Here is a 27980-nt window from a genome sequence, read left to right as displayed (position 1 = left end):
GATGGACAGATGTACACTTGCCAGTCGATGTAGCAATTACAATGTGCCGCTTGGAAGATGGAAAAGTGCACATTCCTCAGTGAATTACTGCTTTTGTGACCTTCTTCCCCCTTGGGGAAAACTCCCTAGTTGAAGTTAAAACATCCTAGATGGTCCTCATGTTAAAACCTGGCGTTTTACATTTCTATAAAACCTTGTGTAAGCTTTCACTTCAATAGCATGACCCTGTGATGCCAGTTCCATCCACAGTGCCAGCGGCTTGTGGGGCAAGGAAGCGTTAGGTAGAAAAGAGGATCTTTGTAGTCAGTGGATTCTGAGAAGTTACCACCGTGGACTGTCAACCAGGAAGTGCTGTCGTGACCATAAAGTGATAGGACACGGGTGTAGCAGGGTGGAGGAGAGACCAAAGGTCTCCACATACATGGAGAACGTGGGCACCACCAAAGCATCCTAGGCAATGGAAGAGGACCAAACCCGATTTGTGCATTCTATTTGGATCACTTCGGGAGTGCTAACGTAGATTACAGGTTTAATACTGACTTGCGTGTGCTCAGTGGAGCCTGATGCCCTGGGTGCTACTGATGTCCCCCAGTTGGTCTTGTGTTCCAGAGCTTTAAGTGACGGTCACCTACTACCAGATCTGAGTTTTGCCGGCTCTTTTGCCGTTTTTTTGTTTTGTTTTGTTTTGTTTTTTGCGGTACGCGGGCCTCCCACTGTTGGGGCCTCTCCCGTTGCGGAGCACAGGCTCCGGACGCGCAGGCCCAGTGGCCATGGCTCACGGGCCCAGCCGCTCCGCGGCATGTGGGATCTTCCCGGACCGGGGCACGAACCCATGTCCCCTGCATCGGCAGGCGGACTCTCAACCACTGCGCCACCAGGGAAGCCCTTCTTTTGCTTTTTTAATGGTCAGCGCCTGGTTTTCCCCTTGTACCAGCCCTGGTTCCATCCTTTGGGCTGTCCTATCCGTGTGCCCACAGGCTTTCCCAGCACGGCCCTCCTTTGAGGTCCTACCCACTCCTACGCTCATCACTGAATCTGCCTTCATGCTCCTTCAGAGGCAGTCATACGTGAAATCTGACAATTAACTACACTGATCTACTCCCATGGGGCCTGTGTTATTCGTTCCCATCTCACCATCACAAGCCTGGTGCCAAGGCTGTTTGCAGGGCACTGCTGTTGTGTGGCTGAGCTGGGATCCAAACCATCTCCATGCTACAGCCTCCTGAAGCACCACGCCACTACTCCTCACTGGAGCATTGCCACCCTCTGCACTACATGCTCATTGAGGGCAGAGCAAACTGTATACAGTAAGTACATGTGTGGGTCTCTCCAATTAGCATGGCGGACATCACTCCTGGATTTCTAGCTGAGTATCTCTTATTCTGCTCCGGCACCTAAGTTTGAGGCGATTTGAATCCTGTAAAATGAGTTGCAATATATGTTAATATGCAGACTTTCATTAGGGGAAACAGGACTAAAATGGTAGTAGTAGTGGTGGGGTGAGTAGCACTTAAAAAATTCAATATTGGGACTCCCCTGGCGGTCCAGTGGTTAGGGCTCGGCGTTTTCACTGCCCGGGCCCGTGTTTGATCCCTGGTCAGGGAACTAAGATCCTGCAAGCCGCGTGGGGTGGCCAAAAAAAAAAAGAATAAAAAAAATCGATATTAAACTTTCATAATCTTGGACAAACATCTTTATTTAGGAAATCAAATAAATATGGTAAAAAATTATGCTAGCAACTTCACGCAAAGATACAGGACCAAACTTAGAATTACTTGCTCAGGTTATTCAGAATGGAACAAAATTCTTCAGGTGCTCACTATTAGCACAGAAAATAACGCGGTTATATTACTTGCTTTTCAATGGACATTTACTGGTTTACTGTAAGATCCCACGCTCTTACAGTACAAAAGAGAGGCCACTCCTGCCCCCTCCGGTATACAGCCTAAGTGGCCAAGATGGCCAAGAGCGCAAGTGTTAATGTGATGCAAGCTTTTCTTTGTTTACAATTCTAAAACTGCCTTACAGCTGTTTACTAGTACAGCTATCAACGGGTTCACTTAATCTTTAGTTTACTGTCTGAGGGAAAGGAAACATAAGAACATAACCTGTCACTTTGGTCCTAGCCTCCCACTTGACAAACATGGATCCAGGATTCTAGGATTACAGCAGGATCACTGTTCCCAGTCTCCGACAGGGGCAGACCTGTGGCACTTGGCACTGCAAAGCTGTCTGCTCTGGCTTCTTGGCTTCTTAGTGTACATATACTACTTCTGTGTATACTACCTATACCTTTTCATAACATCTCTAGATGTATAGATGAACCCATGTATGTGCTATCAACTTCATTCCCTACTGCAGAAGCTTTTGGGTTTAAATCTGCCTCTACCAAATATTGACCATGACATTCGGTTCAGGATTGTTACAACAAGATCAAGCTATCTGAATAAGGAAAGTCAAAAGCTTATTCTCAATTTTTAAAATAAAAATACTTCAAGCTTACTGATAAAGAGCTCTTCATAAATAACACTGTTCACAAGCAAATAACAATCTGTTGATAATCATAAGAAACTGAATATGCTATTTTTAAATATAAAAGCAATTTCGTTAGGTTTAGATAAATTGAGACTACAACTAAAATTTTTCCATGCTGTTTAATCAAGTTACTTACAATGTACACATTCCTGAGTACACCCCATTGTAGTGACACTGTTTACTTCTGAATTTTTTGCATTCAGCTTAAAAGGTGTTTCTTCCCAAGAAACTGAACTTTTCTGTCAAATGCGCTTGATCGAATAGGAGAATTGGGTTCATAAAATGGATTCATTGCAAACTAGAAGAGAAGAAAGTATTAAGGTGAGCTTGTCAAAGTAAAAAGGCTGACATCATTAAGTCTCTAAAAGGAAAATCTTTTAAAGTTTTAAATTAAGTCATTAAAGACATTCAAAGCAAAAGTCTGAAGACCACATTTTTAAGTTTTAATGAAGATGTTCCACTGTTAAATATTAACAGCCCCTTAAGGAAATTTCTGTCTTGGTGTTTAAGGGAAGTACCTGTGGCAAAACCCATGGTGGCACGTATGGTAAGTGCTGCCTGTGTGAGCAAAACCAACTCCCGGGATCCACCGTGTGTGTGAAATACAACTAGATTCAACGTTCATTATCAAGATGTGGATTCATCCGGTAGGCCCTTTGGCTATATGAAACACACTAAAAATCTGATATGCTCAGAGTGGAGGAAAAGTTATACCACACTGCTTTTAAAAGTTACTCTTGTGCGGTAGTTTTTAACAATCAGGTTTTTAATACTCTCCTTTAACACAAGGTAAGCGATCAGTTTCTCAGATAATGTAATGAGTATATCATAATATGTGTGAGGGAAAATTAGTACTGGATGGAATCACAAATGAGGAAAGGAGTTACCAACTTTTACACCTTAATCACTTGATGTTGTCCATCTTGATAAGATGGCTAAATATTCTTATTTGCTACTTCTGACTAGGAATATTGATTGTTAACTGTGCTGATATGCAAAAAATCTTGTCCAAATAGAGAATGTTTAAATTATTAAGAATATACTGTCAGCACTGCAGTTTAACCACTCATATCTTATTACTATTTCATTTTTTCCAAATGAGTATCAAGAAACGCGTGTGGCCCCTTTCTCCTTGAGTGACTTTGATAATACATGAATCACTTCCTGTTTATGATCTACATTCATTGCACTGTAACTTACTTGTTAAGTAGATGGAAAACATTTTACATTAAAATTATGAAGCAACTTCCCTTATACAGACTGCTTCTGTCTCTCGCTTTAGGGTTCCCTCATAAAATCAACTATATGCACCAAAAGGGGGAGAATGAAACCGATTTAAAAATAACTACAAGTTGTTGTCCTGCATACGTGTTAAGCTGGTGGTAAAGACCTGCCTGGTGAGGGAGCTGTCGGAATGGTCCTGCTGGAGGAGAGCTCTGCTGAGAGGAGAGCTGTGCGGTCTAAGGGGGCTGCCTCAACAGGCCAGTGTCCTGCCAAAGTTGGAATCTCTTTTATAACCAGAGTTTACAAGGTACAGAACATACCATACCTTTATATATAAATCATAGACATCAGTAAAGAAGTTCTTTATCCCGTCTTCTTGCCTGATGTCATGCAGCATAATAAATCTCATATGTGAAATAATTAAGGTATAATCTTTAGAAATGAAAACTGAAAAGCGATCAGTCACAATATTCTTCAAATGAGTCACATGCAGTGTATTTTGCGATGGAAAAGGTGAATCCGTAAACTGGGTTCAAAGTTAGGTTAGTTTTATCTTGAAGAGAACATAATCTTTTTAAGTTAGAAAATAACTACAAAATAAAATCACCATTGATATGGTTCAGATAAACCTTAACTTTATATATGAAACTTGGTTTTAAAATTATCTGTTAAAGAAAAGGTGTTTTTTCCCCCTAAAAAAAATAAAAGCCCCGTAAGTGGCAATGTTTACCTAATATTTTGCAGTCCACAGACTCAGAACCTGGCATCTAGGTCCCATGTTGGTCTAGTCTGTTACCCCAACCCTGTGTTAGAGCTCTTTATTAAACAGGTAAGGATATGACCCGCAGTGACGAATGCTGAAACAAACCACTCATTGAACTTGTCCACCGTCTTCAAGTACATGTTGTTTGACAGCCACATGTTCTCATCTACGAGGTCGAGAGCCGCGTGAGCTATGAACTGGTTCAGATGGCGGTGATCGTCCTAGGTGGCAGCGAGCAGCACCAGATTAACATTTCCTTACAGCGCCAAGACAGCCAGACTTCACTCTGCAAACGCTAGACACAGCTCTCTGGGGTGCGGGGGGAAGCTTTCTGCTTTTACTTCGATTATTGTCATGAGATAGAGGTCTTCAGTGCTTTCACATTATTTTCTATTTTCTAATCTGGTATCGAAAACTCAATAAATAGAAACAGCCAATTAGTAATTGAAATGTGTCCAAGAAACTATATTTTTAAAATTTTGCAAGAAGGAAGTTACCAAGTTCTGTAACCATTTAAGCATGTGAAAAAAGGATATACTACATTAAAAGAAAAAAGTAGATCCTGCTTTTTTGTTTGTTTTTCTCCCCCTCCCCATTCCTCCCCTCCCCTCAGCTCAGATCCTGCTTTCAAGAAGCTCGCATCTTTTTAGAGGAGGAAGACAGGAAAAAAACAAGGTAGGCTGGGGCTAAACAGGTGGTGAGTACAGGCCTCGGGTGGGGCTGGGGGTAGGAGACGGGGCTTCGTGTGCGGTGACACCCGGTGAGCAGTGGAGACAGCCTGGCACAGGCCGTCTTGAGGTACAGGGAGCTCACATGGCAGGGCACCCGGGAGTGGCAGGCGGCCAGGCTCAGCCCCAGCTGCGTACAGTCCCTTGTGCCCACAGCGCCAGGTGGTCCTGTCAAAGCCGCGGGTGTTCTTTTCATGGACTGTAAAGGCCTAACTGAAGAAGGAGGGGCTGTCCCAGCAAAATGTGCAGAAGGAATTCATAACCTGGAATGCAGTCTCACTCCTGTGGAATTCTTACTTTCAAAATGCATTTTTCAAAGAACACCTCTGTTACAGGTTGAATTTGTGCCCCCTCCCCCAATCCCTATGTTGCAGTCCTAACCCTCGGTACCTTAGAATGTGGCCGTATTTGGAAAGAGGGTCATTGCAGATGTAATTAGTTACCATGAGGTCATGCTACGGTTGAATGGGTCCCTAATACAATGACTGATGTATTTATAAAAGGGGGGTATCTGGAGACAGTCGCACACCCAGGGAGATTGGCATGTGAGGACTGCAGTTCTCCTGCCACAAGCCGAGAACTGCCGGAAGCTGGGAGAAAGGCCTGGAACAGACCTTCCCTAGCGCCTCTGGACGGGCATGGCCCTGCTGACAGCTTGATCTCAGACTCAGGCCTCCCCAACTGAGACAAGACGTTTCTGTTCTAAAGGCACACCGTTTCTGGTACTCTGTGACACCGGCCCTGGGAAACGAACATAAATAACTTCCTTGCTGAGGAGGCTGTTCCCGTGACTGGGCGGCCATGTTGCCCTGGAATCCCTCGCGTAGGTAAAGCATGTTTATACTTCACTCACGGCACCGTGACGAAGCTAATTTAATCCTCAGGGAAATGGATGTGTTTTGTCTGGCTCACAGTAGTGTCTTCCTTTACACTGATGATCAATCTTGAGACATTAGAAGAAAACTGTAGAAATGGTTTACGAAGGTAAGCGGTAGCAGGAGAAAGATCAAGTCACGTGACGCTAGTTTTACACGCACTGTTTTGCCTACCGCGAGGCCGCTGGAGTGAGAGAAACTGCCAGTAGCCGTATACCTAGGCTGCAGGGATGCCTCACATCCAAGTTTTAACGAGCAATGTGCTCATGTGAATGTGGGAAAATAATGTAGCAACACCTGCTAGGATAATACCTTGGATTTCTATCATACTTGGTGGCAAGATCTGAATAGTTGAAAAGCGTCTTGCACTGGACATTACACGTCACAACTAATTTCAAACATCAGTTCCTGTCTTAAGGGACTTTCAAGCCTATTTTTGGAGGTTGGGAGAAACATAGCATAACCTGTCGGCAATTTATTTGGAATGTGCACTTGTACAGGGAGATGGAAGGCACCAGCTATGCTCATCCCAAGACTCTATGGCTCTGTTTACTCTCAGTGGCAACATGTTCCTGAAGCTTGTTTTTCGGGAACCACTCTTGACAGGAAGAAGGTTGGGTGGCGTCACGGGAGAGGAGAGCACGAGGGCACCACGCGGCCAGTGGGTGCCACGTGGGGGTCGCCGAAAAAGGCCGCCGTCTCAGGGGCAGTAGAAGGATGTGTAAGTCGGGGTCTCTTTTAACCCTCCTGGGGTAGTGGATCTAGCACGTATGTCCTGCTGAAAAAGGTGATTCACGGGGACAGAAGGGACTTCCCTGGCATTTCAGGGCAGCACCACCTGCTCCTGCAGAGCCACTGCAGGTGAGCTATGTTTCTATGTGCTCAAGGAGCCACCTTCACAGGAGGTGAAAGACGGAACTGATGACCAGGGAGAGGAGACCCAGGGCATCTGCTAGTGCGTGCTATGTGTGTGCTGAATTAGAGCACGAACAAACAATTCAGAGGATGCTCCTGGCTGGCTTCTATCAACCTGTGGGACTGCAGAGCAAGCCTCATTTGTGCTGGGTTTGTAGTTACCTCATCTGTCCAGATCTCTTGCAGTTCTAAAATCACATCACACCATTATCGTTACAACAACAGAACAATTGTTAATGGAATTTGTTAAGGTTCCATACGCACTTTGGATTCTGCTTTTCCAGCTGGCAAAAACTCCATTTCAAAAACTGGATTATCATGGTGACCAACAATGACAAAGTAGAAGCTTCCAGACATTGTCTTCAATATATAGCTCCTAGTTAAATGAAAATAACACATATTTTTAGTACTCAATACTGAAAACCAAAAACCAGGAACTGGTTTTTGCCGAACTCCATTTTTTTTTTTTAACTTAAACCTGAATTGCAGAGGAGGTGGCCCCTAAGCTCGGCATGCTTTCCAGTATGCCACCGTAGATACATGGCTTTTGGATGATACAAATTCTTTATCTGTGATATGTCCTGGAGAATCCACTACTACATTTTCATAGGGAAACTGGAAGACCTCTAATATGAAATCATAAGAACAACATTCTCATGATCTGAAAGTGTGGAACATTTAGGGTAAGCTGGCTTAAACTTGGACTAGATCAGTCAGCATTGGCACTAACACCTGGGTGCTGATGAGGAAATAACTGACTTGCCTTAGAAATTTTCAGGAAGGATGCTTCCAAAGAAGCTAAGAACCACTCTAGCGCGTGTCCTTTACAGAAAGGAGAGCTCCTAGAGCGGTCAGCTACAGACTGTGTGGTACTTGTATTCCTACCTGAAGGGTCTATGCTATGAATGTAACTCTGCACATAAAAGAGCCTGTTATATGCCTCTTCAAACACCATTTATGAGAGAGGAAGAAACAGTTTTGTACTCTAGAAGAGATGGAAGAAGTCATAATCCAAAAGGAAGACATTCTGAGTCATTAAGAGGTCTTGGAACGAGGATTAATAGGTTTGCTACAGGAATAAAACAGAGAAAGGGGGGGTGGGGGAGAAATCAGTGATTCTGGGGCATTTAGCACAATCGAAATCTGGATGGATGGACGGACAGATGGGCGGATGCATTTATGTATGCATTTTTCATACAAGATCTTTGGAATCAGACCAAGCTAGGTTCACGTCTAGCTCTAGCGACATGAGCGCAGGCACGTGGAGACGTGGGGCCTAGGAAGGCCCCCTCATGGGGCGGGGATCTGCTTCACTGGGAGCGTACAGTAAGGTGTGTCTGAACCCAGGGCCCATCGAGCCTCACTGGGACTTCCATGCGACGACATCCGAAGACTTCGGAAATGTATTTCCTGATGAGTACAACATTTTGTAGAGGAAATCACGGCACGGCTGGCCCCTTTCACTCTGGAATTGGAAGCCCGTGACTGGAAGAAAGGGAAGATAGGAGACCTGTGGCATGATGAAGTGAGTCAGATTTAAAAGGTTATTTGGGGCAGCGGTTGGCACACTACGGCCTGCAGGCCCTATCTGGCCTGGTCCGTCCTCTTACTACCGTCTAAGGCTGCTCTTGCCCTACAATGGCAGCATGGGGTGGTCGCCACAGAAACCATCTGGCCCTTTACAGAAAGAGGGGAAAGATGAGAAAAAGACCCAAACAGTAAAACTGGACAACAAAGACGGGCAGGAATGATACAAAAACTCTGCAAAACTAGGAGAATTGGCAGTAATTCTCAAGCACAAGTGAGGGGAAGAGGGATGGGAGCCTGAAATTTTAACCAAGTAAACAATGACATCATTCATTCTTGCCGGAATAGGTTTCATAGCTGGAGTTTGCCAAGGGAAGGGCTTACTTTCTTCAGCACAAACATTTAAGCAGCAGCAGGGGAAAAAAAATACTGTAAGGAAGATGCTTCTCCCCCTGCACACATTTAGAAGCAGCAAGAGACAATGTATGTATAAGGAAGATTACCCTCCTCCCCGCCTTCCCCCAAACCCACTCAACCCTATACGGAGACCTGGGTCTGGGAGACAAGCACATCCTAAGAACAGCGTGAGGATAAACAGAAAGGCAACTGCAGGAAATACCGCATAAACGGTCGATCACAAACTGCTCAGCTACGCAGAACCAGAGCTGCCAATCGTGTGATTTCACACACAGCTGAAGAAGGTATGCAGCTCTCGATTCCATTCTGACAAGGAAAAGCTGAAAGGTGTAGTGGAAGAAAAGGAAGCCGCAGGAGAACATAACCGTTTTGTCTCAGGAAGGGAATGTCCACAGTCATTTAATACTTGGGGCTTCTCTGCCTAGGTAGTGAGCAGAGGTGAGACACGCTCTAGAATTCCGTGCTGTCTGATAAGGGAACTTTCCGCGAGGATGGAGATGATCTACACCTGCTCAATTTTTCCATCACCTAAAATAGGGGCCCTTCAAGTGTCTCCAAGGGCTTGAGGTTATGGAGGCAGTCACACAGAGCTTGGCAATGGATTAAACTGGGGAGCTGCGGGACGAATCTAGCATGTTTCCAAAATGTCTGGCTGAGGTGATCAAGCAGAATATCAAGATGATGAACCTATTCACTGAGAACAGAAATAAGAAAGAGAGGAAAGAGGGATGGAAATGAACAGGTCAGTTTTGAACGTGTGGTGGTAGCCAGAATAGCTCCCCCGAGCCCCACCAAGATGTCCACATCCTAATCTCGGAAACCTGTGAATGTTAACGTATTCAATACATGGCAAAGGGCATTAAGGCTGCAGATGGAACTAAGGCTGCTCATCAGCTGATCTTCAGATAGGGCGAGAATCCTGGGCTACTCAGGTGGGCCCAATGGAATTACAAGGGCCTTTAAAAGTGGAAGAGGGCAGGCCCAGAGCATAGTCAGGGGGAAGCGTGGCTGTGGAAGGATCGCCACGGAGCTACAACATTGCTGGCTTTGAAGATGGAGGAGGGCGTCATGCGCCGAGGAATGCGAGCAGCCTCTAGAAGCTGGAAAGGACAAAGAAACAGATTCTTTTTTTTTTTTTGCGGTACGCGGGCCTCTCACTATTGTGGCGTCTCCCGTTGCGGAGCACAGGCTCTGGATGCGCAGGCTCAGCGGTCATGGCTCACGGGCCCAGCCGCTCCGCGGCATGTGGGATCCTCCCGGACCGGGGCACGAGCCCACGCCCCCTGCATCGGCAGGAAGACTCTCAACCACTGCGCCACCAGGGAAGCCCAAGAAACAGATTCTTCCCGAGAGCCTCCAGAGGGGATTTCAGCCCAGTGAGACCCATGTTGGACGTGTATGCTACAGAACCGTAAGATGGTAAATTTGTGTCGTTTTAAGCCAGTAAATCTGTGGTAATGTGTTATGGGCACAGTAGGAAACTAACACGTCAAAGTGAAAAAACCTGCAGGTATAAGAAAAAAGGAAATACTCCCGTAAGTGTCAGCAATAAAGGTAGAAGGTGCATTCTATAGAGACTGGGGACAAAATGAGTTTATTTTCCATGGGACGCGGGTTTCAGAGCCCTATGGCAAGCGGGGGGGAGGGCGGGCCATGGTGCATCGAGGTGAAGCCCCTGGGAGCAGTAGGGGGATGAGAGTATGGAAGAGAACAGCGGCTGGGGCTGGGTTTTTCCAGCAAGTATCCCCTACAGCTAACACAGCCCTTCCGCCCCCCTTGCCGAAAGGACCTGTGAGGAGGGGGCCGTCGCTTGGGCAGAGTGTGTGTGGGGCGCGAGGGACGGTGCTGGAATATAGGAGAGGGAATGCAGGAAAGAGAGGCGTTGTGGGGATTAACTCTCCTCAACAAGGACGAGAACCTTCTGAAAGTTCCAGTGCTGAGGCCCTCGGGGCCTGACTGATGAATGCTGTGTCTGGGTTGATGAACAGCACGTTTGTGAGAAGTTGCCATAGTTGTTAAAGTACCAATGAAGAAATCCTCCTTTATAAGGGCAGGACTTGTTGGCTGAAGGGAGGGGAGCCAGGACTCCCATTTGTGGTGAAAACAGCTGTCTGTGGTGGCTAGAGTGTCTTGAGCTGCTTTTGAGAGAGGTAACTAAAGAAATGCACAAGGAGCTCTGGATTTCCCTGAAAAGACCGTGTACAGGATGTAAGAAGGAGGGCACTAACTAGTAATGAACATAAAAATGGGACCAGAAACCTGTGAGGCTAGCATCAGAAGGGCAAAAGCCCAAAACAAGCTGAAATGTGTGGAAGGCTTTCAGGCTACCACAGGGAAAAGCAAGGGAGAAAGGTCAATTAGTTGAGGCACCTGGTACATAAATAACACGGGACACAGGTGTGCTGAACTTGGGTTTTCTCAAAGAATGATTTTCACACGGCAAGTGTGGAAGCAGTTAGGTTAGGCAGGCTGTGAACCCCAAGACATATGTTAAAGAAACAGTTGGGTTGACAGCTGACGGTGTAACTACTGGTCAGTGACGTTTGAGAAATCACAGGAACAGAAAAGAGCCAGTAACTGTCATTCCAACTCTGAGAAACAAAGAGGCTTGCCTCCTGGTCTGAGTACTTCCGAAGAGATTAAAACACCAACAGAAATAGGTATTAAATGCCTGTCGTCAGTCAGACACCATGCTGGGGGCTTTTATGACAAACTAAGTCATTTAATGTGAATCCCTAGACAAAAAGAGTGGGTTACGACTCACTTGTTCTAGGAGAACAAGTTATGTCAGACCTACACTCGCTGTTGAGGAAGGGAAATACGGAGACGGTGAGTCACTTTCTGAAGTCCTGTAGTTATCTACCTAAGAGACCTGTAGCCTGGATGACAGCCTGTGGTACCCCCAGAGCCACAGCAGTGCCGGGGCCCGGGAAGTGCTCGTTCTCTGCTGAAGGAGGGACGGTGCAGGGCTGACTGGAATGTCAAAGTGCTCCACATCAGTCGACAGCATGGGGTCTCTAGGGAGCCTTTGAGGTTGACCTTAACCTAGTCCAGCCCAAGGTTTGCATCAGTAACTGAGATGAAGCCAATTTACCACACCCAAAGATAACAAGTTAAGGGCACCTAATTTATTAGAAGGCTAAAGTTAGGATTCCAAAGATCTCCACGGCTAGGAGAAATAGGTGACGTGAACAGGATGGAATCTAAAAGGATTTGAAATAAAGTCCTGTACTTGGGCTTAAATCAACCGCACGACAATAGGATGCGGGAAACCTAGTATAAGAGCAGCTAGCTCATCTATGAGAACCGGTTTTCATTTATTGCCAGCTAAATCGGAGGTGGCAATCTGATACAGTGGCCAAAAAAGCGAATGCAATTCTAGGCTGCATTAAGAGAAGATGATATCCTCATCACTAATAATACTATCTCTGCGGGACATGCTCAGTTCTGGGAATCACATTTTAAAATCATTAACTCTGAACTGTGTGTGCTGGGAGGAGGGAGGCATCTAGGCTAGGGAATGCTCTGGAAACAAGACAAAAGCTACTGAAGGAACTGAGGATGTTTAAACCGGGGGCGGGGGGAGACGTTTTTTGCGGGGACAGTGGGCTATGGTGCAGTCTTTAAATACGATGCTGTCTAATGGGAAGGGATTTGACTAGGGATGGCAAATGAGTTTTTTTCCCATGAGCCCATTCTAATCAACTAGCAGTGAAGGCCAGGAACTGGTGCTGAGAAAGATTCTGAGACTAACGGTGGTCCGGGGGAAAGACTGCTGTGATCAGTTACCCGCATCTGCTACAGGTTTGGGAGAGGGCAGTGCCTATGGGAGCGCCAAGTATTTGCTAGCTCTGAACTAGACAGACTTACTCCAAACTGTTACAGAGGCCAAGCCTAGGGCTGCTCCTTTGAGGTTACATGGAAAGACATTTGGGTCAATATAATTGAGAACTTTGTAATAATTAAAGAACTATCAGACTGCCTTGTGAAGTGACACACCCCCCCCACCCCGATCACTAGAAGTGTGATAAGGGGAAGCTGGAAGACCACTAGTAGTGCCAGAGTGGGAGGATGAACCCAATGAACTTAGAAGGCCCCTCCGAGACAACTCATGGATGCCAGTTCCAAAACCACCCATTTTTACAGCAAACCTCTTTACAGCCTCTATAGGGAAACTTCTGGAAAACTTCCCTATGCTCCCAACAGCAGTGGCTTCACTAGTTCCACAGACCTGGAGCTGGAAGACTAACCTAGTGTGGCACAAGACATGTCCACTGCAATAAGCAGGATGAATACCGTTGATCTCTAATAGGGTTATTTTTCCTATTAATATTAAAAGCAATTCCTCTACCTCACCATAAGTGAGGTTATGCTGGCTTTTGGACATTTAATCTAAATCTATTCAATTTGGGCACCAAAGGTTGGGGGTAAGAGGGTCTTCGGGCACAGATGTTTCTATTTAACAGTACTTGCAACATATTAACATTGTCTTAGAACATTTTTCATCATCTCACTATTTGCTCAAAAGCCTTAATGTTTCTCATCTACAGGGATCAAGTACCAGTATCAAAAATGTATCCCATGTTGCTCTGTAGAGCTTTTCTCAGCCTCATTGCTCTACCTTGGCTACAGTGGACTGGTATACTTTTTTTCTCCCCAACTGATCGTGTCCACTCCAGATTTATTTCTCTCTCCATGCCTGGAATACTCTCCCTGATTCCATGTGTAAACCTCACCCATCTTTCAAAGCCCACCCAAATTCCTCCTTCTCCAAGTATTTCCGAACACCAACCTACACGCTCTCTACCTCTTATGGAAGCCCTGTCACTCTTGATGCCTCTTAAATTCTCTAAGTCTTTCACCGCCAGGGGTGAAAATTCATTGTACTCATCAGTGCTGTTCACAAAACCATCACTGGCCCAATTTTGTCCTCATGGGGCTTAGATACCTTATACCCACAGCATGGGACTCTGGAGCCAGGCCAGATGCCTCACTGCTCTTGAAAGGGTCCTGATTTTTTTTATTAACTTTTCAGAGAAGTGCCCACTCATGTCCATCTCCAACCACTTTTTCTAAAATCTTTACCCAGTCTACAATGCATCTTAGCTCTTAGTCAATTCTCTGGCTGTAATGTTTTCATTATTGCTTCTCGAGAGACTGGTTCCTTTCCTTTCTAATTAGATTTAAGTATATGGGGGACCCGGCTCACCTATCTTCACAGCACGTACAACGATGGGTACTCAAAGTTTACCTCACTGGTTTTCAACCACGGGTAATTTTGCCTCCCAGAGTACACATGGCAGTGTCCGGAGACATTCACGGTTCTCAGAACCGGGGGCAGGGGAGTGCAGGTGCTACTGGCATCTATTGGGTAGAAACCAGGGATGCTTGCTCAACATCCTGCAGTACACAGGACAGCCCCACAACGGAGCATTTTCCGGCTCCAAACGGCAATAATGCCGCGGTCAAAAACCCGGGGTGAGCTGAATGACCCAGTGAAAGGTACAAGAAGCAAAGCCCCCGAGCAGGTGGACGTTTGCAGGTTGAATCGCGCTGTGGACTGGCCCGGTGGGTTGTGAAGAGCTCAGCCGGCCCCGGGGCAGAGGGGAGAGACAGGGCCAACACTCGCATCCCGTGGGGCCGCGGACATCCCCCAGAGTCCCGGAGCGCCAGCCCCCCACTCACTCCATTCCCTACCTGCGGCGAGACGCCGGGAACGGAAACGCCCAGTCAGTTCCCGCGGCCGAGACCCGCGTTCCGCAGCTTCCGTAGGGACTCCTCAAGCAGCCCTCGCGAGACTCTGCCGTTGCGCTCTCGCGATAGTGGGCAGAGCTTCCAGTCGCAGCGCGGCGGCGCAGCTCCGGGCTTGCGCTGTAATGCTCCAGAGTAGGGCGGCTGGGCTCGGAGGACCTCGGGGAGGGGTGGACTCAGGTCAGAGCGGTTCGAACTCCGGCTAGTGCAGCGCCTTCTCTGGCCTTCTGTCTCCTGTCTCAGCCTTCCAGGCGCCAGTGAGAGTTCCGCGTGGGCCACAACCACGCCCACCTGTCAGAACCGCGGAGAAAGGAAGTGCGTGTCTCTGCCTGAGTTCTTAGTTCGGAGTTCTGCTTGTTCCTCCCGTTTTTCTGGAACAGCGGCAGGGCTCTCCGGCCAGGGATTCCCTTAGGCCTGGGCTTGCACCCCGGTCTCGGGGTCCAACTCCGGGCACAGTGGGGAGGGCTCGGGAGGAAGCTGACACCTGATATCTCAGGTAGATACATCTGCCCCCTCCTCGGGGCGGGCGGAAGTGAATCCTTTGTTTCCGTTAAACCGCCTTTGGCTTCCTTGGAGGCCACCGATCCGTCTTCAGAAATTCACGTCCCTCTGCCCGCCAGCTAACCCGTAACCGTTTTATCTTCTAGTCCACCATGCTCCCCAAATCTGACGTGTTGAGTCAAGATGAACTGCGCAAAAAGCTGTACCAGAGGTTTAAGGATCGGGGTATACTGGACTCACTGAAGGTATCACTTTTAGGCATATCTCTTACATAAATTTTACAAGGGTAACCTGTAACAGGTAGTCCACATGTAAAGACATCCATGTCTTGGGTTTTAAAAATAGCATGATACACAGATTGTATTGGTGAATTACACTGCTCTGTTCCTGTGTAACTGTTAAATCGTAAAACAAACACATTTTAGTAAGGTTAGTAAGTGGTTTTGTAATACTCATATTTGAACAGAGGATATTGTCACCACATAGAAAACATTAAGGGACTGCTTACTGTAGGAAAGTTGGGGGAATGAGGAATTTCTTCTTTAAAAAATATTGAAATGTATAAGTACTTGAGCAGCAAATATTTCTTAGTACACTTTCATGTATGAATTAACAGCAAGGAGTAGGATTAGCTGAAATGTGTTTTCATTACTGTATACATTTCAAAAGACCATTTTACACTTAAAATGGGAAAATTAAGGACTTTTTTCTTGTCTCCTCCATTGTTTTTGTAACTTAAAAATACTTCAGACTCATCCGAAAAATACTTCAGACTCATCTGAAATATAGAAAAGCATACAAGAGAAGTCATCTCTAATACCAGTACTAATTGGCATAATGTTGTGTGTATTTGTGTATCCTCTTTAGTATTATATGGTGAGCATTTTCCTGTGTCCTTAAATGTGTCTTGAAATCCTCATTTTCATTGGCACCAGGCTCATCTTTGGATCTTTGGACATACGGGTAATTTATGCAGCATTCCCCTGTTATTGAACATTTAGGTTATACCCAGGTTTACACATTCCTTCAATTGCATCTCTCACTTTTTGCCTAGGATAGATGAAGTGGTATTAATGAATCAAAGGGCGTGAACATTTGTAAGGTTCTTGGTGTACACGTCTTGTTTTAGAAAGGTTGTAATACAACTGACCCTTGAACAACACGGGTTTGAACTGCTCAGGTCCACTTATTTGTGGATTTTTTTCAATAAATACCTAGTATAATACTACACTGTCTGTGGTTGGTTGAATCTGCTGATGCAAAACTGGCGATATGGAGGGGGCTCCTAACCCCCGGTGGTTCGAGGGTCAACTTCAGTTTATATTCCACCAGCAGTTTGAGAATGCACGTCTCTCTCCAGTAGTATGATCATGACGTGTTTTAAACCAATCTAAGACTGAGAAACTCTATTTTAACATCCTTTCTTTTATCAGTGAGGTTGCATATATTTTCTGGCCATTTGTATGCTTTCCATGGATTGGTGCTTTATGTTCCCCTTGTCCGTTTTTTTTCCCTAGGGTGCTAGTGTTTTCTTATTGATACGAGTCCTTTTAATGGAAACTTAATCTTTTTTTCTATTTTTGTGACAATACTATCTGTCTTCAATTTTAATTTGGCTCTAAAAATACTGAAGTTACATTTTTATGTGGTCAGGTCTATTGTTTACTTTTTTTGTGCTGATTATTCTCAGTCATTTTCCACTGGCAATGAATATTCACTTTTTTTAAGTTTTTAAAAAGGCTGTTTTTTTTTTTTTTTTTTTTACAGTTAATTCCTTAACCCACCTGAAATTAGTTGTACATCACGCATTAGTCCACTTTCTTAGGCGGAATGGTTCTTGCCTCTGGGCATGGTGTTTGTTCTCTTACTGTCCTTTGGGTTTGGTTTGGTAGGGTTTTACTTCATGTCTATAGTCCAGTTGATAATGACCTATCATTATCCATTTGGAGCTATTCTTGTTAGGCTTTGGTATCAGGATTATTGCTAGCCTTGTTCATTTTACAGCTGCAGCCTATCCTAAGGAGAAATACTGTTTCTTGTTTGCAGCTGGCCATTCCGTTTGTTATTCTAGCGTGATCAATGGCAGGGGGGATTTTGGCAGGGGAGATTTTTACTTTCTCAGTCTGAACTAATTTACTTTGTCAGTTTAATGACCTGAGTGAGTTCTAATTTTTACAGTTGAAGTTTTGAGTGGCCTAATTCACTTTCTCTTTGGGTGTTTGGAAAGAATTTGTATTTATGATTAAGTACAGAGTCATATGGGTATCTGGTAAATGAAGTTTATGAAAAATCTTCTTTTTCCTTATTTTGAGTCTACTTTGTCAATTGCTGAGAGATGTGCTGAGGGTTCTGGGTCCCTAAGTCTTGTCTCTCCTACTTCCCCTTCCCCCACAATAATTGGCCTTCTTTCTTTCTTTCTCTTTTTCTTTTTTTTTTTGAGCAGAGAAAGGTTTATTGCAGGGCCAAGCAAGGAAAACAGGTGACTCATGCTCAAACCCGAACTTCCCTATGGTTTTTTGGGGAGAGGTTTTCATAGGCACAATTTGGGGTGAGGGCTCTGTCCTTATTTCTGTCTTAGGGACGTTGCAAGCTTTAATTCTGAATAGATTTCCCTCTTGGCACTGGCTGCTGGAAAGCCCCCGGCCAGTTTTTGGATTCCTTCCAGCAAGTGCTAGATGGCATGCTTTTTGGGCGTGTCAAGATGGAAATTCATCTGTAATGTCATTCCACTGTTTGCTACTCTTCCTTTTACCCTGCTTAAATCCCTCATTTAGTTCTTAGCCATTTCAATACTTGTTTGCAAGACACCCTAAATCCTTTTGTTAATTAAGATGAATCTAAGTATATTTCTTCATTACTATGTTACAAATTTAATTAAACCACTAAAGTTTACTGGTGGAGGAGGCTTTAGTTTTCTCTTTTCAGTTACTTAACTGTATCAGATGAGGCGAAGCATATATATTCTGTTTAGTGTAAATGTGTTTTTTTACTATAGGATTTTATTTTATTTTTATTTTTGAATTTTTGAATCTTAGTTTTTTATACAGCAGGTTCTTATTAGTCATCTGTTTTATCCATATTAGTGTATCCATGTCAATCCCAATCTCCCAGTTCATCCCACCACCACCCCACCCCCTGGCCACTTTCCCACCTTGGTGTCCATATGTTTTTTCTCTACATCTGTGTCTATTTCTGCCCTGCAAACCAGTTCATCTGTATCATTTTTCTAGGTTCCACATATATGCGTTAATATACGATATTTGTTTTTCTCTTTCTGACTTGCTTCACTCTGTATGACAGTCTCTAGATACATCCACGTCTCTACAGATGACCCAGTTTCGTTCCTTTTTATGACTGAGTAATATTCCATTGTATATATGTGCCACATCTTCTTTATCCTTTCATCTGTTGATGGGCATTTAGGTTGCTTCCATGACCTGGCTATTGTAAATAGTGCTGCAGTGAACATTGGGGTGCATGTGTCTTTTTTGAATTATGGTTTTCTCTGGGTATATGCCCAGTACTATAGGATTTTAGATACACATATAAGTTCTGTTCTGTACTGCTAATATAGAACTATATATAGAACTAATATATTTTCTTTAGCTAAAGGATAGAAGAAAGAGATGTAACGAGAACTTCATTTGTTTCTTGTTTGTATTCTATTAATAACAATTCCTTAGATGTTATTTACTGCTGAACCCCATGAATCTAGGCAGTGTACTCTTAAGCTCCGCCCAATTGTATGTTTCAGATTATGTGCAAAATAAATTAGAACAAATATCCAGCAGTCTGATTAGGGGATTTTTTTTTAAAACCAAAATGAATAATAACAGTGGTATTATAACTTTGAGAAAATTAGCCACCTTGAGCCTAAATTCCTCATTTATAAAATAGGGGAAAATTATTATATTTCATAACATCTAGAATTGTAAGTAGTCCACGTGAAAGTGAATCTTAATAAGCCTTTTTTGGGTTTACTGATTTTTCTCTTGTGTATACTATTTCCCTTTTGGGAACCTAATTTTATTTTGATCAATATACTTGAATATATTTAACCCAGTATTATTTTCGTATCCTCCAACAATTTGCAGAGAGGTGAGGAAGTAGCAGAGTTTTCTCCTGTATTTGGTACCCCAGTGAAAAGTTGCTGAACTGGGCTCGTAGGGAAGTGAAGTTAGTCTCACCATGTTCCGGCTCACCACCAGCTCACTAGGAAGCTGGTGAAAGCAAGCTACTCTTTCTAGAACCCACTGGGCTGCTTGTCTCACAGGGTAAGACAGAGTGTCCAGGGGAAGGTTCCTAACTTGTGGCCATGGATTTAGAACCATTCTGGAAACTAAAGGAAGGATTCTAATTCATGTGACAAGTCTGTGTCCCGCCAGTGGAAAAAATCCTGCTGAAAATTTTTTTCCCCTCTTGTTTCATTTTGTATTTGATCTAGACGCAACTCCGAAACCAGCTAATTCACGAACTGATGCACCCTGTACTGAGTGGCGAAGTGCAGTCCCTGTCCATCTCAGTGGAAGGGAGCTCCCTCTTAATAGGAGCTTCCAACTCTCTAGTGGCAGATCACTTACAGAGATGTGGCTATGAATGTTCACTTTCTGTCTTCTTTCCCGAAAGTGGTTTGGCAAAAGAAAAGGTAACATCTTTGCTTTTCTCTGAATTTTCTGTTAACAGCTTCTCCCTCAGATAATAGCTAAGTGCTCCTTGGCTAGCTGGGTCCCTTTCTTGTTTATCTTTGAAATTACATCATGTGTTTGTTATAATGTGACCAAGGAGTATGAAATCTGACATTGTTACCAATTCCTTGGTATCTTAATTTGTCTTTATAAAATTGTAATGTTTTGGAGCTAGAAGTGATCTGACACTCCATGTAGTCTGAGGACACAAAACTGCCATTTGTGTTGAATGTCTGTTGTGAGGCTGGCACTGCTGGTCACTCTGCAGGTGGTACATGTATTACAGATGAGGATCCAGAGTCTGGAGAGGTGGGGTGATTTGCTCAAGGTCACATGATTTGGAAGTGGCAATGCAGGGCAGTAAATCTAGATCTACAGTGTGCCGTCTTCAGTATGCTACAGTCTCTTCAGATATTTGTCGTCTTTGTGATGACATGAGAGAAGTGAGGGATAAGTAACTTTTGAACACCTGTGGAGTTCTTGAATATTAGAACACCTTTTACCACTTTCCTAATTATTGTAACTATCTTTCCACCAACCACTGAACATACTAGTCACACTTGGTTATTTTAAAGGCAGATACAGCAAACTTTCCCTATTTTTTTTAATAGACGTAATTTTTTAGAGCAGTTTCGGTTCACAGCGAAAATGTGCAGAAAGGGAGATTGCCCATCTGCTCCCTAATCCCACATGGGCAGGCCTCCCCTGCTCTCAACATTTTTTTTTTTTTTTTTTTTTTTGCGGTACACAGGCCTCTCACTGTTGTGGCCTCTCCCGTTGCAGAGCACAGGCTCTGGACGCGCAGGCTCAGCGGCCGTGGCTCACGGGCCCAGCCGCTCAGTGGCATGTGGGATCTTCCCAGACTGGGGCACGAACCCGTGTCCCCTGCATCGGCAGGCAGACTCTCAACCACTGCGCCACCAGGGAAGCCCAACATTTTTTACTCTACATTTTTACATTCAGTGAACCTACATTGGCACATCATTATCGCCTGAAGTCCATAGTTTACATTAGGGTTGAGTCTTGGGGTTGTGCCTATGTTTTTACTCTTTATCTTGGCCATAATTGTCCAGAAGTGTGGTATTCAGCTGTTTTAAGAGAACAGCAGTGTTATTATTGGAAAAACTTAAAATTTAAATATGCTGTATTTATTCATTAACAATCAGATTTTACCTGCATTAGGAATTCTTTGTTGATCCTTCTAACTTTCTAATTACATTTCACAATTTGGTTCTAGAATGAATAATGTGTCAATTATATTGTTATAGCAGTCATTATCTAGTTCCCACACTTAAAGGTTTCTATACGCTAAAATACTGTGCAGAATATTCTTTAATGGAAAACTAATTGTAGATGGTATCAGTGTTCTCAGAGTAGACACAGCATGTATTTCTATAGTATGTATTGTTTACTAAGAATACTCAAACTCTTTGACCACATGTATATGTAAAATAGTTTTAAACATTTTGTAGTTGTAAAGATAGTACAAACTTAGTTTATTTATATTTTGAAGCAATAGTAATTTAAAAATGTCATTGCAATTGAAAGACCCTGGAATGCACTCATATATTCATTGGTGCCTCAGATGTTTGAGTGTTTCTTATCTGTAAGACATTAACCATTTCTGTTTTTTCTGTTAGGCACATCATTTTTGCTGTGAATTATTTGGAGGTTAATTACGTGATCAAAAGAAAAATTTTATCCTTTTGACTTCAGCGTTTATTGTAACTTAATATAAGAAAGCTTACGTGTTACATTATTAGCATAGTTATAATCTTATTTAGTCTGAACCATGATTTTTAGTCTTAAATTAGGATGTTTCTGAATATATCACTTACACATTGATGTTAAAATCTGTGTACTTTTTTTTTTTAAGGTATTTACTATGCAGGATCTATTACAACTCATTAAAATCAACCCTGAATCCAGTCTCTATAAATCACTGGTAGGATTGTTTCGTTTTTATAACCTGCTTTGGTTTGTTAATAATACCTGAATAGTTGAATAAAGGTAAAATATTTTCTTTTAACAGATTTCAGGATTTGATAAAGAAAACCATAAAGGTAGGAGCCTTCATCTTTGTAGAGAATAGGAACATTTTTGTTATGTATTGTTTTGTATAAAAGTATGAAACTAATAATTTTCAGGTGGAAGAATAGGGAATTTGAATTGAATCATTTGACTTTTTTCCTTGCTGACAATACCTTTTTAAATAGAACAATTCATCTGTTTTACAAATGTGGATCCTTTCCCCAAAATTTTAACATTTTAAAATCGCTATTACTCAAATGAGAAAACTAGAGACAGCATCAAGAGCCCTACGAATGGACTGAAAGCTGGTCTTTGTAGAGATACCCACTGTTTGGAACATTTGCAAAACAAAAACAAATAACATTTAGGCCACTATCTTTGTATCCTAGATAGGCCCCTAAGTACAATATATAGAGTATTGTATTAATATTGGCTTAAAGAATGAAATATCTGTTCAGTAATGTGCTTGTTTTTATTGTTTATATAGGCCTGATAAATTGCATTAATATTGGCCTTGATAATAACCTTCAAAGAGTCCATAACTACTCTGAGATAATAGACAATGTATATATTGGTCTCTGCCCCCAGTTCCTGGTACACAGCTCCCAAAATCCTTGTAATTTCCTAAGTGATAAGAACACAAGGAGCATATCTTGTTCTAGTATTGGTCTTTGACCTCCATTCTTGACACAGGTCTCCTGAAACCCTTGTAATTTCCTGGGTGACAGGAGTGTCTTGTGTTCAAATGAGCCAACACTACGTGGGTCCCTGGATGGCTCCTGGGTGAGGGCTGGTCACTGGAAAGACCAAGCCATGATTAGAAGCTTGAGGTTTTCAGCTTTGCTCCCCATTCTATTGAAGGGAGGAGGACTGAAAATGAATAATCAGTCATTTTTGTGAATAATCGATCATGAATGTGTGATGAAGCCTCCATAAATCCCCAAAGTATGGGGTTCAGAGAGCTTCCAGGTTGGTGAACACATGGAGGTGCTAGGAGATTGGCACACCTGGAGACGGCATAGAAGCTCTGGGCTCCTTCCCACATGTACCTCGCCCTGTGTGTCTGTTCTATTTAGCTGTTCAACTATGTCCTTTATCATATCCCTTTTTTTATATATAAGTGTATTTATTTTATTTATTTATTTTTGGCTGCATTGGGTCTTCGCTGCTGCACGTGGGCTTTCTCTAGTTGCGGTGAGCGGGGGCTACTCTTTGTTGCAGTGCACGGGCTTCTCGTTGTGGTGGCTTCTCATTGCGGAGCACGGGCTCTAGGCATGCGGGCTTCAGTAGTTGTGGCACATGGACTCAGTAGTTGTGGCTCACGGGCTCTAGAGCACAGGCTCAGTAGTTGTGGCACACGGGCTTAGTTGCTCCGCGGCATGTGGGATCTTTCTGGACCAGGGCTTGAACCCATGTCCCCTGCATTGGCAGGTGGATTCTCAACCACTGCACCACCAGGGAAGCCGCTTATCATATCCTTTAATAAACTGGTAAACGTAAGAAAGTGTTTCCCTGAGTTTTTTGAGCTGTTCTGGTACGTTAATGAAGCCCAAGGAGGAGGTTGTGGGAACCTCCTACGTATAGCCAGTTGCTCAGAAGCACAGGTGACAACCTGGGCATGTGACTGGCACCTGAAGAATGTATAGGTATGGTGGCAGGGGGTGGTCGGTGTGGGACTGAGGCCCTTAACCCATGGGGTCGGATGCTGCCTCCAGGTGGACAGTGTCAGAATAGAGTTCAAGTGTAGGCCATCCATCCGGTGTCGCAGAGAATGGCTTGGTGTGAGGAAAAGCCCCACACACTGGGTGACCAGGAGAGTCGGAAGTAAGTGTTGTGAAGTGTTCTGTATAAAAGTCAAGGGGCTCACAGGGAGGGGAGAGATGGGAGGGAAGAGGTGGTTTTTTCCGTACACAGAAGGAGGGAAGCTGAGGGTTTTTTCCTTTACAACTGCTGTGGGTGACAGGCCACAGGCTGGACTTGATGACGGACTTGGTAGTATGAACATACACGTTACAGGCAAGTTACCAGCTTACTTGTTACTTAGATCTTTTCCAAAAAATCTGTAACATCATGTAATGGCCTTTTTGTGTTAGTGTGCTCCTTGATTTTGTCTGTTGCCAGAATTGCTACCATCCCTGCTGGGACATTAATTCAGGACTTGCCATTTGGCAGACACTTGAGTACGTACTTGCTGCCAGTCATTATTCTGTGACTTAACTGCCTGGTCTCCTGGGAGTAATGTAAGTAGAGGATAAGTAAATTGGATCAAAAGATATTCTGTTTTTATTTTACTGTATTATTGAAGTATAGTTGACCTACAATGTTGTTAATTTCTGCTGTACAGCTAAGTGATTCCGTTATACATACATGTACATTCTTTTTCATATTCTTTTCCGTTACGGTTTATCACAGGATATTGGATATAGTTCCCTGTGCTCTATAGTAGGACCTTGTTGTTTTCCATCCAATGTATAATATTTGGATCACAAGACATTCTAGATCACCTGCAAAGTAGGTCATCCTTACTGAAGTTGAGGATGCTATGTGATCCTAGGTTGTAGATTCTATGGCCGTGCTGTTTAGTGTAACTCTGAGATGGGAATGTCTGTATGTGTGTTGCCTGATACGGTAGCCGCTAGCCACATGGGGCTATTGAGCATTTGAAATGTGGGTAGTGTGACTGAGGAACTGAGATTTTAATTTAAGTAGCTACACGTGACTAGTGGCTGTCACGTTGGACAGCACAGTTCTAAGTAAATAGCTGCTGTCTGTAGTGTAACTATTTCAGAAAGGAATTTAGAGCTTGAAGGTATATTAAGAAATAATTCATTTATTTATAGGTATTTATACTATTAAAAATAGCTTTTCACCTTTAAGCACTCTTTAAATCTTTCTAGTTCAGAAAGACATCTGGCTAACATTTCTTACCAGGTTTGCCCAGCATCCTAGTAAAATTTCTGAAACTCAGAAAAACTGAGTTGCAGACATGTCATGCATCCTAATGACATAATTTGGATAGAATTCTTGGCTAACAGTAAAGCAGCTACTTTTAAAATGAAATGATTTAAAAACTGGTGGCTCCCCATTAAGAGACTGAGACCATCAGAAAACATGTAAGAAGATGTTTTGTACCTAACTGTTGTGTATTCCCTGACAGAGATCTTTGGTCTTACCTTACTGTGTCTATACTTTGAGGGTGCTGATCTGTTACATGGTTACAGTACTTTTCCCCTAGATTCCACTCACACATCCTTCCCACCCCTAATTTTTCCTTTCAAAGATAATGATACCCAGAAAATAGCTGGCCAGAGGATTTGGGCACTGGCTCTTTTCTTTCTGGAAGTTAAAATCCTTGCCTGTGATTGGCAAAAGAATAGATAGATATAGATAGATCAGTGGGAAAGAATAGAGAGCCCAGAAATAGGTCTACACAAACATAGTCAACTAGCCTTTAACACAGGCAATTCAATGGAGGACATATAGTCTTGTCAACAAGTGGTGCCGGAACAGTTGGACATTCATATGCACAGATATGAACCTGGACGCAGACCTTACACAAAAATTAACTGAAAACGAATCATATATCTAAATGTAAAACACAAAACTATAAAACTTCTGGAAGAAAACATAGAAAATCTTTGTGACCTGCTGTTTGGCGATGAGATATAATACCAAAAGCATGATACATGAAAGAAAAAATAGACCAGTTAGACTTTATTAAAATTTAAAAACGTCTGCTCTATGAAAGAGTGAAAAGACAAATTACAGACTGGGAGAGGGTATTGGCAAAAGACATCCAATAAAGGACTTGCATCAAAAATACACAAAGAACTCTGAAAACTCAACACTAAAGGGACAAGTCAGTTAAAAAATGGGCAAAGGATCTGAACAGATAGCTCTCCAAAGAAGATATACAGGTGGCAAATAAGCATGAAAAGATGCTGCATGTTATTTGTTAGAGACATGCAAATTAAAACAAAAATGAGATAACATGGCCAAAATCCAGAACACCTTCAGCACTAAATGCTGGTAAGGATGTGAAGCGATATGAACTGTCACTCATTGCTGGTGGGAATACAAAATGGTACAGCCACCTGGGGAGATAGCTTGGTGGTTTCTTTTTTTTTAAAATAAATTTATTTATTTTTGGCTGCATTGGGTCTTCGTTGCTGCGCGTGGGCTTTCTCTAGTTGCGGTGAGCGGGGGCCACTCTTCGTTGAGGTGCGCGGGCTTCTCACTGCGGTGGCTTCTCTTGTTGCGGAGCACGGGCTCTAGGCGCGCAGGCTTCAGCAGTTGCGACACACAGGCTCAGTAGTTGTGGCTCGTGGGCTTAGTTGCTCCGCGGCATGTGGGATCCTCCCAGACCAGGGCTCGAACCCATGTCCCCTGCATTGGCGGGCAGATTCTTAACCACTGCGCCACCAGGGAAGCCCAGTTTGGTGGTTTCTTACAAAACTAAACATAGTCTTACCCTACAATCCAACAGTCATTGTCTTAGGTATGTACCCAAGTGACTTGACAGCTTAAGTCCACACAGACACCTGCACGTGAATGTTTGTAGCAACTTTATTCATAATTGTCAGAAATTGGGAACAACCAAGATGTTATTTGGTAGCTGAACGGATAAACAAGCTGTGGTACTTCCAGACAGGGAAATACTATTCAGCAAAGAGGAATGAGCTACCAAGCCATGCAAAGAGATGAATGAGTCGCAAATGTGTATTGTTAATGTAAGAAGCCTGCCTGAAAAGGCTACGTGCTATATGATTCCATTTATGTGACATTCTGGAAAAGGCGAAGCTATAGTGATAGTAAACACATCAGTGGTTGCTAGGGGTTTGGAGGGAAGGGGTAGGAGGTTGAAGAGGTGAAGCACAGGATTTTTTTTAGGGTGGTGAAAGTATTCTTCCGATACCTGTAATGGTATGATACATGGCACCAGACATTTGCCTAAAACCTGTAGAACTTTACAAAGAACAAGCCTTCATGTATGCAAATTTAGGAGGTCAGGTGATGTCAGGATGGGATGCGGACTGTGACAAAACAATCTAACTGTAGTAACCTCACTGAAGGGGGTGGGGATAAAATATGCTGAGCTTTCTAACTTGGGAAAGGAATGAAGACTAAGACAAAAGACAGAAGCAACTGTACATAAGCTGTGTATTCAAGGTGAGAGTTATTTCTCATGGGAGTGCTGGTTAACAGTTCTGAAACCATGATACACGTATGCTGGAATTGAACAATTAAGTAAGTGGATAGAAGATGGCGGGAGCCAGGTGTTCACTGCTGGAGCGGGACTTTACAGATAAACAAGGGGAGGAGACTGGGATGATCCATACGGTAATGGCTTAGTTGGAGACATTAGTATGAACTCATGTTTAGCTTAATATAGATACAGATGATACATAGAGATATTTATAGATATGTTTGTGTACACAGGTTAGTGTACGTTCATATTTCCTTGCTGTCTCGGCTGAGGGGCTGGAAGCAGTGACACCCCAGTTGTAATGAGCACACCTCGAGTCCAGTTTGCAGTACTAAGATTCGGTTTCTAATACCATTCCATAATAATAGGAACCAGGGCTCCTTGGAGCAGTGGTTGATTGCAGGAGTGGAACAGAGACTATACAAGATGAGCTTGGAGCCCCTTACAGTGCTAGAACCTAAGGAAGTGCTTAAGACAAAAACCCATGATGAAAGCGCTCCCAGAGGCCAAAGCTGGAACAATTGGAGCAACAAAATAAAAGTGGGTTTTATCAGTGAGTTGTAGAATTACACGTGAATTATAATTACCAAGGTATAAAACAGGAGTCTATACGGATATAAATAAATGACTGGATAAAGGAGGAGACTAGACGTATCCTTCTTGGGTGAGGGTGTGGAGGGGAGAGAGGGGAAGTGGAACTAATTAGGGGCCTGCAGAAAGCACTGCAGAACTGGGAAAAGGCACCAGCGTTAGAAATGCTGAGGTGGAAGAGCACACCGCCAAAGACGACCTCCTGCAGGATCTTGAAGATTTCTGTCAAAC

The 27980-nt window shown here is 43.5% G+C and overlaps 2 protein-coding genes across 8 annotated transcripts in view; one reads left to right on the top strand and one right to left on the bottom strand.

Annotated features, from left to right (window-relative positions):
* Positions 1 to 2640: 2640 nt before the first annotated feature.
* On the bottom strand, positions 2641 to 14816 carry TRAPPC2 (trafficking protein particle complex subunit 2). Of its 2 annotated transcripts, XM_073798971.1 has the most exons (6): positions 14682 to 14813; positions 8405 to 8525; positions 7305 to 7416; positions 4600 to 4743; positions 4085 to 4171; positions 2641 to 2833 (listed from the first exon to the last, which is right to left on the bottom strand). In XM_073798971.1, exons 2-6 carry the CDS (start codon positions 8464 to 8466, stop codon positions 2735 to 2737), a joined length of 504 nt encoding a protein of 167 aa, XP_073655072.1. In that variant the 5' UTR covers positions 8467 to 8525; positions 14682 to 14813; the 3' UTR covers positions 2641 to 2734. The 2 variants fall into 2 exon arrangements, with proteins under 2 accessions (XP_073655072.1, XP_073655073.1); XM_073798972.1 differs by lacking the exon at positions 8405 to 8525 and having other exon boundaries at positions 14682 to 14816.
* A 20-nt stretch (positions 14817 to 14836) lies between these two features.
* The window catches only part of OFD1 (OFD1 centriole and centriolar satellite protein), a 71510-nt gene continuing 58366 nt past the window's right edge, over positions 14837 to 27980 (top strand). For 2 of the 6 annotated variants that reach the window (XM_073798966.1, XM_019925589.3), the window contains exons 1-5: positions 14900 to 15050; positions 15383 to 15481; positions 19681 to 19881; positions 21798 to 21866; positions 21954 to 21984. In XM_073798966.1, the coding sequence (XP_073655067.1) occupies positions 15389 to 15481; positions 19681 to 19881; positions 21798 to 21866; positions 21954 to 21984 (394 nt within the window). In that variant the 5' untranslated portion in view covers positions 14900 to 15050; positions 15383 to 15388. Of the gene's footprint in view, positions 15051 to 15085; positions 15232 to 15382; positions 15482 to 19680; positions 19882 to 21797; positions 21867 to 21953; positions 21985 to 23855; positions 23969 to 27980 lie in introns of those variants that run through there. The other 4 variants (XM_019925591.3, XM_019925590.3, XM_019925592.3 and 1 more) reach the window with 4 other exon arrangements.

Source organism: Tursiops truncatus, chromosome X (assembly GCF_011762595.2).
Source record: "Tursiops truncatus isolate mTurTru1 chromosome X, mTurTru1.mat.Y, whole genome shotgun sequence".
In the NCBI taxonomy this organism is placed as follows: Eukaryota; Metazoa; Chordata; class Mammalia; order Artiodactyla; family Delphinidae; genus Tursiops; species Tursiops truncatus.
The sequence above is the reverse complement of the archived record's forward strand: the minus strand, read 5'-3'. Positions and strand labels throughout refer to the sequence as shown.

Coding starts and splice junctions, on each gene's coding strand:
- TRAPPC2 (XM_073798971.1), bottom strand. CDS start 8,466: ATGTTGTACTCATCAGGAAATACATTTCCGAAGTCTTCGGATGTCGTC. Junction 7,417..8,404: donor GTCGTCGCATGGAAGTCCCA/GTGAGGCTCGAT, acceptor TCATTTAACTAG/GAGCTATATATTGAAGACAA. Junction 4,744..7,304: donor CTGGAAAAGCAGAATCCAAA/GTGCGTATGGAA, acceptor GCTGCCACCTAG/GACGATCACCGCCATCTGAA.